Below are 15,317 nucleotides of genomic sequence, written 5' to 3'. Positions count from 1 at the left end.
ATAAAAGGGGGGGATGATCTTAACTTGGACAATTGGATCATCCTACCTGGGACTTTAAGCCTGGATGAGTGCGTGACCCAGAAATATAGGCAGTCGAGTGCGTTTCAGTTGTGGGGACAGGGCAGACGGAGTGCCCACTGGGTGTGGAGCCACGGGAGCCTGATGTGGCCTGGCAGCAGTGTCCTTGACAGTCTCCTCCCGGGGCAAGACTTTGGCTGTGGTTCTGCTCCCTTAGCATAAGCGAGAATAGCTGAGGGAACTGTGTTGAAAAAAATGAGGATCTAGCAGCTGTACCAGTTATTAAACTTTATTATGATTAGATACTACGTTGTACTTGAATTACTTAAGAAGTTTGTATAGCAGTTAAAAAGAGTTAAATAAAAAATTTGAGAAGGAATATTTAGAGACCATGAAGTTTCTCTTAGAAATTACAACACTCCGCTTAGAACGTTTGGCTTACTTGTTCTGTAACTCACACTTAACTCCTTTGACTTACAAGACCAGTAGCGCTGATTAACAGTTGGACCCCCACCCACCTCTGCCCGATCTTTCTACTGGAACACAAGGTGTGACCGAGGGCTGATCGGTTTTATTCCTGCATATATACAAAGCTGTTTATGATAAAAGATAAATGTACAGATGTTACAATAAAATATTAACCTTGTCTTCACCTTTCTTGTAGACTTTTTCATAACTTAAATGACCTTTTCTCTATCATTATAAACCAATGGCTGCTCATATACTCATCACATCCAAATAATACTGTTTATCCCAAACCAGACAGTAGGACACCCTTGAAGCTGATTCCCTTGTTCTTTCAGTATCATCCCTATTTTCCAAATGTCTTTTGGTTTCTGGCAACCAGATAATTCAGACACATTTTGATTCTTCTTATCCCAAGATATGGAATCAATAACCTTACATGGAGTTCACATTCCTTTTGGTGGAACTTAGTATCAGAGTTAAGGGCTAAAACAGTCATAAGCTTACATTGATTTTTCTAATTTGCATGCTGGTACTATTAGCCTCTACTTTTTTTTAAGGTTTTATTGTTTATTTTTAAGACTTTATTTTTTAGGTAATCTCTACACCCAACGTGGGGCTCAAACTCACAACCCCAAGATCAAGTTGCATGCTCCACCGACTGAGCCAGCCAGGAACCCCCCTATCAGCCTCTACTTTTATTAGTTTGTGATTTTATCCACCAATAACATTTTCCTTTGTATCTCTGACTTTCTGTAAACTTCATAGGACAATGTTTGGCATGTGTGTAATGGGTATTTAATGCCGAGTGAACTCTCCAGAACAAATCAATCAGTTGTTTGTTTAGAGCAAAGGGACCTGTGTGAAATGATGCACCTCAACCTCCAATTTGATGGTTGTTGCTGACTACAGTCAGTGTAAAGGTGACATCATTGGCCAGCTGCCTGGGTCTGGGGAAACCTTCCTGCACCAGAGGCAGTGAATTAGGGTCTTTTGGTGAAGGTGCCTCTCTTCTTACCCCCCTATTCTTTCCTTTGGTAAGGCTAGAATTTGTATCTTCTGTATAAAATTACTGCTTTGCTGTTAGGTCTTAAGTTTAAACTCCCAGGGAGGATTCGAACAGGGCCTCCTGGTTATCCTGCCAGTAAGGTACACTCCTGTTGGGCAGGCAGAACTTAGGCCATATCACCCTAAAGGCTGCCCAGTAGTCTAAGGATTGCTGGCCGCCTTTGGGCTGGTTGGCCATTCCTTGTTCACTCCGCTACAGGAGAAATGTGGTACCAAGCTTGGGGTCATGTACGTGTGCCTTGTAGGTCAACCTAGACCTCCCAGTTCCAGAACTGCATATCCAGATTGGAAATGAATGGCCAGAGTGGAAAACACATGCACTGCCATTATACTTTTTACTAGATTGCCCTAACTCCTCCCAAACAGCACCTACCACACTTCCAATATTCTATTTATCACCATTCTCAATTTTATGCTCGAGATATATTTGTTGAAAGAATACTGAGTTACAAGAGCTTTCATAACTGGGAAGAGCTATGAAATAAATGCTGACCTTTGAGTGCCCACTCTGTGTCAAGCATGGTTTTTGGCATTTCACACGTATTAACTTAATTATCAAAACAACTATGAGAGGCAAATGCCTATGTTAGTAGGTGAGGACACAGAGACAGAAAGGATGAGAAACATGCCTCAGTCCTATGTTTGATTCTAGAGGCCACCAAAACTCTCCCTTTAACCTTCTAGTATTTATAAAAGTATGGATATTGATAACCCATAGAATAACTATGAAGCTAAAATCTGTGTGGTATAGAAACTGTCAATAATTAGAGGGATGTTTAATGATATTTCAAAGCACAAAGTACACTATCCCTCAGAAATGGGAGCTACGCACAAATTTTATGACACTAAATTATGATCAGGATAATTAGAGCAGAGAAGTCTCAATTCAAACCAGTACAGATAGGTAATATAGGGGAGAGATAGTAACTTAGTAGCCTTGTGGGTTAACTCTTCAAATACTAGAGCACATATAACTACAAAAAATGGAGGCGGTATCATTCAGAAGAAAACTAAGAGTTTTGGTATCTCGTCTGGCTGAAAGTGAAAGGAATTCTGAATGACCAGCTTGATTACAAACCAGAAGGTCCAGAACAGGTAAACCCTGAAAGACCACTGGAGGTGACACACATAGGTCTTAGACATGCTGTACCAGTCTTGTTTTTAACGAATCTCTGTTCCTTAGAAAAAACAGCCAGAGGTGAGGGTAAGGGCTTCCTTTTTGGCATCTGTTCTTCTCGGCTGAGTCCATGATAAAAGTCACCATGCAAATACCCAGACTTCTTTCAGAACTGGCTCTATGCCCGGGTTGGGAGGCTTCACTCTTCTGTGACCCAACGAATCTTGCCGTTTTCTCCAAGCTGTACAGCTCCACTGGCCACCAGCTGGAGGGCTGCAGGAAATATTTTGTGCTCTGCTAATTTCACTCTTTCAGACAGAGTTGCAACAGTGTCACCTCTCTTCACTGGAACAGATTCTTGTAAAATAATTTGTCCAGCATCTACATCTTCCTGGAGAAGGAAGAAGTTTTGAACATTACTTTCTAGCTAGTACAATTTACATATAGACACTAATAATATTTTGGTAGAAAGAGATACTCACAGCTACAAAGTGCACAGTACACCCAGTGACTGTGACCCCGGCTTCTAGGGCTTGCTCGTGGGCATTTGAACCCTTAAAAGAAGGCAGCAAGGATGGGTGGATGTTGAGCATCTTCCCTGGAAATTAGTAAAAACACAGTGGTCAGAATTTAAAACTCCTATGTACATACCAAAGGAATGTATGTTTTTCCGTCTAGAATCAGGGGTCAGGAGGAGCAGGGTTTCTCTGGGATGGGAGTTTCTTCATAAGACAGAAATGAAGTAAAGGGAAATAAAGGTTTTCATCCAGGAGGCCCTGGGGGCAGCAAACTCCTGCCTTGCACAACTGAAGAGGCGCCTGCAGTCACTGAAAGTTGGTTGGGGGTGGGCAGGGAGGTCAACTCTCGATCACAGAGCTCCTGAGGAAAATTCGGCCTGTCGCTAGCACGTACTGTGAGACGATAGGAGATTCCTGCGTTGCATCTATGTGCTTGACTTCTAAGCACGAAGCGGCATGTCCACCAGCCAGATGCTACACTGGCTATTTCTGTGCCTTACGGCACCACAGGCTCTGCCAGTTCTCACTACACCATAGGGGACTCTGTCTAACCCTACTCACTTAAGAAAACACGAAGTCTTTGAAGAGAGAATCCATTTATTGTCCAAACAGGTGCACAAAAAAGGACAATAGGATGCAGTCAAAACACAAAGATGCAGTAACACAAGACATGTTTTCCAGAAACAGTGCCCACCTTGCCACGTGTGGCAGTGGTCTACACTTCCCAAGGAGAGGATGGACTCTTCACTTTGGGATACAGGCAATCACTTCCTTTTGCTTCTACAGAAGTAAAAATGTCTCTTCTGAATATTTATTCAGAAGATGAAATATGAGTAATATGAGTAACCTAAGCTTTTTTAGAAAAAGTGATTAATTACAGCAGGCCAAAGAAAACTGATAAGAAGCGCAGGACAAAATGATCATTGGTCATTCTCTGAGCTGAGGCAAAGGACATTAAATTATGACCTGTGTTAAAATGGCCCAGTAACTATTTCACCATTGGGATTGTTTGGGAAGCTGATGACCCTGTAGTCTGCACTCAGCTGATTTCTCAATGTGGCGTCACACAGTTTTTGCTTACCATCCCATTTCCTGACAAAGGGGCCGGATAAAATTCTCATGAATCCTGCAAGACAGACTATGTCTGTGGAGTACTCTTCAAGGACTTGGTCAATTGTGGTGTCAAATTCTACACGACTTTTATATAATTTATGATTAATTACCTGTAACAGAAAAAGATGGGCACAACTTTTTCAATGAATTACCAAAAACGATTTAAAACTCAAACCTGTACATAGACCATACTTCCCTTCTTTCTCATGAAGACACCTCTGATATGAAGAATTAAGGAATGGAGAGGATGAAGTACAAAGGCAAGCCCAGCACACACCCCAGTCCAGAAATCCAAAGAATAAGTTGCCCTTACAGATGGAGGTCCTGTCGGGGGGGTGGGGGTGGGAAGGTGGGGGGTTATGAGATTAAATACAGTCTGCAGGAAAGACACTTTTCAAAGTAACTCACTCTGGTGGGAATTCCGGCTCTTTCGGCTTTATCTAAACCAGCCACTGCGGCTTTGTTAGAGATAACAACAACAATGTGTGCACAGCTACTTGGCTCCCTTGTACTGTCTATGAGAGCTTGCAGGTTTGATCCTGAAAGAGAAACACACAAGTAAGCTCAAGTTTCTTAATAAAGATATGTTCCATTTTGCATGGTGAATGGTCAGGATTTCCGAATAAATGTCTTAGAAAATAATGGCAAAATATGTGAGGCTTTTAAATTCCCTTTCTCTTGAATGGAGTAATAGCTTATGAAAACATAGGCACTCTCGGTTCTAGGATATGTAATTGCTCCTGCAAAATAATATCTTATGATCGAGCACAGTAGAAGAAACAGTATAACATGATTTAAAAACTGGTGAGGAATAAGCTGTTTAAATAAGTAAGAAAAATCAACTCTTTTTTAAGATTTTATTTTTTTATGCAATCTCTATGCCCAATGTGGGGCTTGAACTTACAACCCTGAGATCAAAAGCCACATGCTCTACCGACTGAGTTAGCCAGATGCCCTGAAAAATCAACCCTCTTAAGAAGAAACCACTATGACCCTTACAATAGCTTCTTTGCTTTACCATCAACTTGGGCCTAAAGTATATTGAAATCTTAAAATGGACTTGGAAAGCAGTTACACTTCCAGGAATGTATCCTAAAGAAATAATCAGATATGCACCTAGAAATATACTGCATATTTACAAAAATGTTCATAACAATGTTACTTACAGTAGTGGGAAAAATAAATATGCTATCTCTATCCGAGAGAATATGATACTATTATTATTTTACCCCTCTATCCACAAGAGTCAACAATAAATTTCATATTCTTATTACCAATTAAAAAAAAACAAAACAAAAAACCCCTCAGCTGTTTTAAGACTTAACTAAGAAAGCTATGATACGAAAGTTGGATCTTCCATCTTTTCTGGTTTCTCTTTCTTCAATCATCTTCCTTATACCCTCTACTCTTCCTTTAGGTGTCTCAAAAGCCTGAGAATAGTAGAAAGACTGAGGACACGGAATAAAGGTCCTTAATGATCCCCTGCCCCGCTCTACTGACAGTTTGCTCACAACTGGAAGGAGGTTTTTTTTTTTGGTGGGGGGGGGAGGAGGAAGGAGCATTTCTTTTTAAAATTAATTAATTTTTGAGAGAGAGCCTGTGTGTAAGCACAAGCAGGGAGAGGGGCAGAGGGAGAAGCAGACTCCTCACTAAGCAGGGAGCCTGATGTGGGACTTGATTTCAGGCCCCTGGGATCATGACCTGAGCCGAAGGCAGATGCTTAACCAATTGAGCCACCCAAGCGCCTGGAAAGAGCGTTTCTACAGCCCCACAGTAAAGAGGAAGGCATATCTTACCTGTTCCAGATATTAAAACAGCCACTCTTGCCTTTTTTGTTTGGACAGAGAAATGATTTTTCAGGGTGCCATTCTCCAATACTGACCCATTTATTTGCATGGTTTTTATCAGATTCTTCACTTTCACACGAGGAGAACCTTCATTTCAAACACACCCAATAAATAATAATGGAAAGAAAAGTATTTTATGAAAACTTGAGAATATTTCATTCTGAAAATAAGATATGCAAGGACTAAAATGAAGAATAGACTTGTAGTACTTAATGTTACTCACTCATAAAAACTTCCTGAAAGAGCACATGTATAATTACCTACTTCAACTAAAAGCCACAGCATGTCACTATCTTGTGGCCTCAGGGGAGGCATGTGACCCAAGTGAGGCTATTCAAAAGATCTGACACAGGATGTTGAGGAAGAGAGGGCCTCCCTTACAGATTGCAATGTGAGCTCAAGGATGTGGGCTCAAGACATCCTTCTGGTATTTGGAGAACCTGCTTGAAATGAAACCTACATAATGAACGAAAGGCAGACACGGACATAATTGGCAAGCCTTGGCATCTCTTAGCTAATCTGAGTGGGTTTTCTGCCACTCTGCTAATTTCTAGTACTTCTAACAGAGTCCTGAGTATACACAGCACTTGTCAGGGTGCTTGCTTCACTATTCCCTGAATTAGCTCGAGACAAGGTCTTGCCTGTGGGAAGATTACTCTGGGTAGTGATCTCAGGAAACCAGAGGGAGGATCTGGGAAAAGTGATATGGAGAGCCAATATAAGAGTGTGTTATTAAACTGGTCACCACTGTGGGCAACTGGGACTTGATTCCACTGCGACCCTCAAAAGAGCCATGAAGACTCTGCCTCAGAACTGCTCCCTTCTTCTGTCTCTAAAGTGGGTATTTATTCACCTCATTGGTTATGGGTTGTCCTGTGGGGTGTAGCTGTGCATAGGGACTACTACACAGAGGTGTCAGAGCCCTAAGGCAGAAATGAAGAGAAATGTGTTACTAGCTTGGCCACTGTCATGTTACAGCTGTGTAAACGCAGCTGCCATAGCAATGGCTCGACTAAAAGGTGGGCACAGCTTCGGAGGCAGGGCAGAGTTGTATTTCAGGTTATATACCTAAGAACAACAAATCAAGGAGTGATTACCTTCAGGCCATGCAACCACCTTGCCAATCACCCATGCTTCTTCCTTGTGCTGCTTAATATCCCTCAGAATCTGCTCTGTCAGATCCTTTGATACCACGAGGGCAGCCCCAATCCCACAGTTAAATGTTCTGGCCATCTCTTCCTCAGAGAGGTTTCCTTCCTGCTGTAACCATGAGAAGATCCTGGGAACCCTCCAGGTCTGGGCATCTGAAAACAGGCAAGAGTCGTCTGATTAACCTATTGTCTCACACAAAATCTAATGTATGCATATATACAAAGCAGTGGAAAGTATAAGCAGCACTGCTATTTTATATACGGTAGAACTATAAACTGGCCTTTTCACAATTTTGGGGTGGGATCCATTTGTACCTCAGATATCAAACATTTTTGCTGACACACTTGGCCAGTATTCACAGTTAAGTGAGGTTTTGTGCTGCATTAACTAAGTTCTTAGAAATCCCTTAATGGATTAATTGTGTTACCAGCTGAATTCCAGTAAAGGTTTGCAAATGTTAAGCTGGGTCTTAGCGATGACCAAAACGTACCCTAAGTATGATGCAAAACTAGGTGCCTTATGTTACAGATTTAGAAGAAACATATCCACTATTTAAAAACAGTTACATTATATAAAAGGTTAAAAATCAAAACCTTGTCCCTCCGTATTTATTTTTTAAAGATTTTGAGAGAGCGGGAGCACGCACGTGCACATGTGCGGTGAGGGGTGGGGGGTGGGGGGGGCAGACGGACAAGCAGTCTTCTGGCTGAGCATGGAGCCCAACACAACGCTCGATCCTAGGATCCTGAGATCACAACCTGAACTGAAATTAAGAGTCGAATGCTTAACTGATTGAGTCACCTAAGCACTCCTTCCCATATTTACTTTAAATTTTAGATTTAGGTTTGTTATAATACAACAGAAATCTCTAATAAAAATTTTTAAGTAAAGGCATAATCACAACATACATACAATTTAAATTTGGATGGTTCTTTGGAATCTATAGTTATGGGATCGGACTTGCCAAAACTATACTAAATTGAATATTTACTTATGATGCTCCTAAGAAAGGGAAGCCATTACGGATTTAGCTTTTTATTGAATAATAGGGTTAACGATCAGTTCCCCTTATTAATTTGGTGTATCTGCTGGATAATCAGTTATTTATTTATTTTTTTTAAAGTAAACTCTACCCTTAACGTGAGGCTTGAATAAACTCAAGACCCCAAGATAAAGAATCGCATGCTCTACTGTCTGAGCCAGTCAGGCACCCTGGATAATCAGTTCTTTAATGCTCTAGAGCTGATACAATTTTTAAGGAGCATCGCATGTCTATGAACCTTCTCCTCTATCAGACTTAATTCCGTTTCTATGAGCTGGGCAATGTCTTCTTAAAAGCTGAGCTCAAAAGATTTAGCTACTATGATGTTCACTGTTGTATCAATAGTCAAAAGTCAACAGCAACATAAAACCAAATAGTGGTATATGCATATAAAAAAATGGAATACTTGTTTCAAAAATGATGCTATTATGACAGCTGGATATTGATATAGTAAATGGCAGAATAAATAGCAGATTACCAAACTATGATCTCATTTTAGCAAAATGATTTACAAACTATTTGTTTGTAAGCAAACAGACAAACCCTGACAGGCTATGAGCCCAGTTTCTACAAATGATCAGATATGTCAGGAGTAATATAACCAGTTGCAACTTTTATGTTGAAAACGCCTTACCTAAATCTGTTGTCGGAGTATGATTCCTAGAAGAAACCTCAGAGGCTGATATGAGGGCCTTTCCTTTTTATTGGGACACAGACATTTGTGTGACTCAACCACAAGGCTGTTGGGAATATGATGATATCCACTCTACATCACGACCTAGTTCTGACTCTTTGGGTTCTCTCTTCAGGTACCGACTCCACTGTTGGCTCAGCACATCTCCTCACGTGCACCCACAGCTGCTTCCCCTCACGAGTGACCCCTCCACTTGGCCAGCCCGACTGGATCCACCCAATCAACTTTTTTTTAATTCATGTTTCAAGGCTATACATGCTAGTACTTTGGGAGAAAGATCACCCAACCAGCTTCGCCTTCACCTTCAGTGCTGCTTGTTGTCTCATTCTTGTTTCTCCTAGTCTACTTTATTATTTACGCCTTTCCTCAAGCCCTCACTCCTAGTCTGCTCATCTCACTAAGCCCTTCTTAACTGGGAAAAGGAGTTACTTTATGCGACCTTCTTTAGTTTCTGTTTGCTCAAACCAATGTATATTAGTTGACCATGATAGTTGGAGCAGTTCCTCTGTCTCTTTACCCTATAAAAACAGGGAGGGAAAACCCTGTTGCTCATTTTGCCATGAGTGTAAGTAATGACTCCCCCTTCCCTTTTACCAATAAGTTTCTTGAAAGAGCAAGAAACTTCCATTCACTGTCCCTGTATCTCTGCCACCCATTACCCCCACAATCATGTGGCAGGTGGTATCTATACTCAGAGATGCTTTTTGAGCTGACTGAATCATACTGGCTTATTTCTAGTTCTCATCCCAGATCTCTTTGCTGTACCTGACACTGCTGACCAGTGTCATGTTCAAATCCTTGGAGTTCATGATACTTTTACATGGTTCACTCCCTGCTTCTGACTGTGCTTTTCCAGTAATTCTACCTCTACCAATCTTTAAAGTAGACAGGACACTGAGGAACAACCTTGCAGTCCCCCACTCTCTTGGCTTTAACTATTACTATCTGCATATGAGCACCAAACCTAGCTTCAGCCCGATGGCAACTTCTGCTCTCAGACACCTTACAATAAACACACTGAAGATTTAAAACACTATTCCAGGGGCGCCTGGGTGGCTCAGTTGGTTGAGTGTCCGATTTGTGATTTCTGCTCAGATCTCGATCTCAGGGTCGTGAGATCAAGCCCCACGTTGGACGCTGTATTCAGTGCAGAGTCGGCTTGAGATTCTCTCTCCCTTTGCCCCTCCCCTACCTTGCACGCACCTGCACTTCCCTCACTCCTCTAAAATAAATAGGGGCGTCTGGGTGGCTCAGTAGGTTAGGCATCCGACTCTTGATTTTGGCTCAGGTCATGATCTCAGGGTCTTGAGATTGAGCCCCTGGTCAGGCTCTGGGCTCAGCGGGGAGTCTGCTTGAGATTCTCTCCCTCTGCCCCTCCCCGCTGCACTCTTGTTCTCAAATAATACATCTTTAAAAATAAATAGATAAGTAAATATTTGAAAAAAACAAAACAAAACACTATTCCCACTTCCTACTCCAGATTTATTCTTCCTCCTGTGTTATGGATGTTACCATCCACTCACTTGCTTAACTAGAAACCTGGGACTTCTTTTTCCTTCTAAGCACAAAATGATTCTCCAATCTGTCTCCCTTCTCAATACCTTGGTTTGGGTCCCATTTATCCCTTGCACAGGCTACCATTTCCCTTCCTGGCATGTTCCTGGTTCCATCTTGATAGAGCTTGAGATTACCAGCCCCTCATACCCCCCATAGCACTTCATCTATATAAGTCAGTTACATGAGAGGATCTTATGCCTTATAAACATAGCTAATAAAGCAAAAAGAGGTAAAAAGGTCAGTCTTATTTTTTCTGAGAAACCCCAATAATTAAAAATTTTCCATACAGGGATGCCTGGGTGGCTCAGTCATTAAGTGTCTGTCTTTGGCTTGGGTCATGATCGCAGGGTTCTGGGACTGAGCCCTGCGTCGGGCTCCCTGCTCCGTGGGAAGCCTGCTTCTCCCTCTCCCACTCCCCCTGCTTGTGTTCCTTCTCTCACTGCCTGTCAAATAAATAAAATCTTAAAAAAAAAAAAAAATTTTTTTTCCCTGATATATATATATGTGCACTAACTACCCATAGTTTTCTTCCATAATACATTTTTCTTCCCAGTGGTTTTCTGAACAAAATTTCCTTTTAGCAATCTTACCTAAATCCACCCCAAACTTCTGAGGAAGGACTCTGGGGATGTTTTCTAGCAATCCCCCACCAGTAATATGGGCAAAGGCCTTGATGTGTCCTGCACGTAGGACAGGTAGCAGTGAATGGCTGTAGATTCTGGTTGGAGTGAGAAGTAAGTCCCCTGTGTATTGGAGAGATAAGACAAACACTTAGCCTATGAATGTAAAACCAAAGCATATGTCAACAATTCTGAAATAGAGAATGATTTGACCCTGCAGACACAACAGTTATATGATAATGTCCAAACGGTGAAATCACAGGATAATGTAATTTATTCTATTCTAATTAACTAATGAAAGACTAACCCATTAAGTGGTTGCTCACATATTTCCAAGCAGGAAAATTTAAATGAGTGTGTTTACCTAAGGTCTGGTCACCACAGCCTTCAGGTGCTGGAGACGAGTACTGGAGGGAAGATTTTGCTACAATTTTCCTTACAAGGCTGAACCCATTGCTGTGAAGACCAGATGAAGCTATTCCAATAACAACATCCCCTTCAGTGATTCTTTCCAGGTGAGGAAGTTTCTGATCCCGCTCCATGGCACCAACAGCAAAACCAGCTAGGTCATATTCTCCTGGAGGATACATGTCGGGCATTTCTGCAGTTTCACCTCCTGGCAGGATGATAAAATAAGAGCCAAAAAAATCACATAATATTTATAAACCTTTCTAGGAAGTACTGACACCAGGTCCATCTTTTTTTCTTTTTTTTAAGTTTGTCTGTATATGTATGTATATATATGTATGTATGTGATTTCTACACCCAATGTGGGGCTTGAATTCAATGACCTCAAGATCAAGAGTTCCATGGTCTTCTGACTGAGCCAGCCAGGTGCCCCTACTCTTATTATGAACAATTAAACACGTGGCTATATTCTGCAAACATTAAAAAAAAATGTACTCTATTAGCTGCCTAACACAACTTTTCACCAAGTGTGATCTCAAGGGAAACAGTACTAATTTCCACAAAGGATAAGTGTAGCCCCAAACAGCATTATCTTCAAAGAACGAACGCTTGGTTGAATATAATGTCATTTCTACAGCCATTTAATTTTAGAAATGCTTTCATTTATATTTGATCTTTATAATCACTCTATATTCCAGATGATGGTACAGGCTTAGAGAGGTAATTTAATCAGGCCTGCTTAAATCCAAATGCCCCAGCCTAAAAAGTATAGCATAGTTCACTTTTTTTTTTCCTCAAAGATTTCATTCATTTATTCGACAGCAAGAGACACAGAGAGAGAGGGAACACAAGCAGGGGGAGTGCGGGAGGGAGAAGCAGGCCTCCTGCCGAGCAGGGAGCCCAATGCGGGACTCGATCCCAGGACCCCGGGACCATGACCCGAGCCGAAGGCAGACGCCCAACGACTGAGCCACCCAGGCACCCCGGCATAGTTCACTTTTGTGATCATATGTAAAGAAAGGGTCTAGGCAGGCAGACTCCATTTTTTTTTTTTTAAGATTTTATTTATTTATTTGACAGAGAGAGACACAGCGAGAGAAGGAACATAAGCAGAGGGAGAGGAAGAGGCAGAAGCAGGCTTCCCGCTGAACAGGGAGCCCAATGTGGGGCTGGATCCCAGGACCCTGGGATCATGACCTGAAACGACTGAGCCACCCAGGCGCCCCCGGACTCCAAATTATAAACTGTTCTAAAAGATGGTTGAAAAGGTCATTTTGGCTTTTGGGAAAGATGCGTCCACAGAAATAGTTAACATAAAAGAGGTAGTTTCATTGCTTGGTCAACCTACAATTCATTTTGCTCAAAGTTCCCATATATATTTAAGCAATATTTCTGTAAATCTTAGGTACATTTTATTCTTAGTGTTACTTCTGTTGGAAAATAATGCTTAAGATATAGAATGTCAGGAATCATCTACTTCTGCTGCAGGCCAGTAAGGAGGAAATACCCCTAACCATGTTTGTCCATGAGGCCCTTGAGAAAGATGGAGATGGAAATGATAAAGATCAGGGAAAAAGGTAAGGCCTGGGTCACAGTTTAGGAATAGGAATCTGGGGGACAAACCCTTGAGGAGGGGCTTGAGGGCAGCAGGATCTAAGTTTTCTTCAGGTAATGTTATCTATATTTTATTTGCCTCATCATGTAATATGTAGTTTTTCTTCTTAGGTATATTAGTACTAATCACATTTATACATAGGGCTAAAATACAGTAAGAAGACGGACATGTGATTAAAATGGATGGTCATACCAAGGAGAGCACATCCAGCTTTTCCACAAGCTCTGGCGATTCCAGCAACAACAGCTTCAGTTGTATTGAGGTCAAGTTTTCCACAGGAAAAGTAATCGAGGAAGAAAAGAGGCTCTGCCCCTTGGGCCAGAATGTCATTGACACACATTGCAACCAAATCTTGACCAATGGTATCATGTTTATTACACTGTTGGGCAATCTGAAGAAGCACAATACACAATACACAAAACATCTACATAAAAGATAAGCTCCAAATTATACCTTGTCAGTTTATCAATGGAAGCTAATAAATATTATTGCTATTTGGCTAGCTGCTCCAAACAGCTAAAGATAAAATACTAAATTCTGATAAGCCACTTGATCCAAAAGTATCCTGTTTTTAATTTTTTTAAAAAAGATTTTATTTATTTGAGAGAGAAAGCAAGGGAGAGCATGCATGAGCAGGGGGAGGAGAAGAGGGAGAGGGAGAAGCAGACTCCCTGCTGAGCAGGGAGCCCGACGTGGGGCTTGGGAACTCCAGAATCATGACCTGAGCTCAAGGCAGATGCTTAACTGATTGAGCCACCTAGGTGCCCCAAAAGAACCCCCCCTTTTTAAAGATCTACTTATTTTAGAGAGGAAGATAGTGTAAGCGTGGGAGTGGGGGGAGGGGCAAAGGGAGAGAATCTCAAGCAGGCTCCCTGCTGAGCCTGGAGCTGGATGCAGGGCTGGAACCCATGACCCTGAGATGATGACCTGAGCCAAAGTCAAGAGTCTGACACTTAACCAACTGAGGCACCCAGTGCCCCCAAAAGTATCCCATTTAATCCCCTCCGATAACCCTTCCATCCAGATATAGTTTCAACAACACTGTGTTGTTAGAAATATGTAGATATTTTAGCCATACTTTATGGTTATTTGGTATGGTTCTCTTTAGTGCATATACATCAAGAGGGGAAAAATAGGTATTTGATAAAGGGTAAATTCTCTCCTATCATTCACAAAAGGCCTTTAATCAATCACATAGGTGTCTGATTACCTTCAGTTTAGTTCCAACACCATCTGTTCCACTTGCCAGAAGAGGATCTTTGAAACCAGCTGCTTTCAAATCAAAAAGACCAGCAAAACCTCCAAGATCAACATCACAGCCTAATGGGGAGGAAATTAATTACCTACTGCATTTTAATACATTAAACACGGATATACAAACCACTTCTAATTAAACATGGCTACAATAAGAGATGCCTTTCTGAGAATGGGGGAGAGTGCCAGGTGCTCAAAGAACTGATCAAGAAAATTAAGTATATACGAAAGGGGCAGACATATCTTTTTGAGATGCTTTCCTTAATATTAGAGACAAGAAAGCAGAAGACTATGGGTTCGGCTAAAATAGTTAAAAGACTTAACAGCAACCTGGCATTAATTTGGAACATTTTCCTCAGTAAACTACAAAGCCCAAATCAATTCACAATGACAGTCAAAGTTAACGAACTAGCAAGGGACAGGCTCTAACTTACCTGGTCTGGAGGTAGCTTTTGCTAAAGGTTTAATTTTCTTGACCAGCATATTTCCAGCTGCAATGTCTACCCCAGATTCCTTGTAAGTCAGGCCCCTGAAGAATTAAACAAAACACACACATCACCTAAATGCCAGGGAAAATTAGTTTAATTGTAAGGTATTATATAAAACAGAAGATGACTTTTATATATCCGAATGTGCCAGGCCCCATCCATAGATTTTAACTGGTCAAGGGCAGTCCCTGGAAATTGAATGTGTTTAAAAAACTTCCCCAGTTGATTCAATTTTATTATCACTACGGAGTACTACTTCTCTTACTTTTCTCACAGGTAGCTAGATTTACTGATATTTTGCCACAACATTTTTCTGTTCAATTTTGGTATGGGAAAGAAAG

General features: G+C 41.4%; 1 protein-coding gene across 4 annotated transcripts in view; it reads right to left on the bottom strand.

Annotated features, from left to right (window-relative positions):
- Positions 1-289: 289 nt before the first annotated feature.
- The window catches only part of GART (phosphoribosylglycinamide formyltransferase, phosphoribosylglycinamide synthetase, phosphoribosylaminoimidazole synthetase), a 30,762-nt gene continuing 15,734 nt past the window's right edge, over positions 290-15,317 (bottom strand). For all 4 annotated transcript variants that reach the window (XM_028115333.2, XM_028115353.2, XM_028115323.2 and 1 more), the window contains exons 12-22: positions 14,923-15,017; positions 14,445-14,554; positions 13,427-13,625; positions 11,576-11,827; positions 11,182-11,334; positions 7,244-7,450; positions 6,096-6,233; positions 4,708-4,838; positions 4,268-4,409; positions 3,151-3,266; positions 290-3,059 (exon numbers count right to left, since the gene is read on the bottom strand). In XM_028115333.2, the coding sequence (XP_027971134.2) occupies positions 2,868-3,059; positions 3,151-3,266; positions 4,268-4,409; positions 4,708-4,838; positions 6,096-6,233; positions 7,244-7,450; positions 11,182-11,334; positions 11,576-11,827; positions 13,427-13,625; positions 14,445-14,554; positions 14,923-15,017 (1,735 nt within the window). In that variant the 3' untranslated portion in view covers positions 290-2,867. The remainder of the gene's footprint in view (positions 3,060-3,150; positions 3,267-4,267; positions 4,410-4,707; positions 4,839-6,095; positions 6,234-7,243; positions 7,451-11,181; positions 11,335-11,575; positions 11,828-13,426; positions 13,626-14,444; positions 14,555-14,922; positions 15,018-15,317) is intronic.

Source organism: Eumetopias jubatus, unplaced genomic scaffold (assembly GCF_037043125.1).
Source record: "Eumetopias jubatus isolate StellerSeaLion01/CBP00866 unplaced genomic scaffold, mEumJub1_p1.0 scaffold_1, whole genome shotgun sequence".
NCBI classification, from domain to species: domain Eukaryota; kingdom Metazoa; phylum Chordata; class Mammalia; order Carnivora; family Otariidae; genus Eumetopias; species Eumetopias jubatus.
The sequence above is the reverse complement of the archived record's forward strand: the minus strand, read 5'-3'. Positions and strand labels throughout refer to the sequence as shown.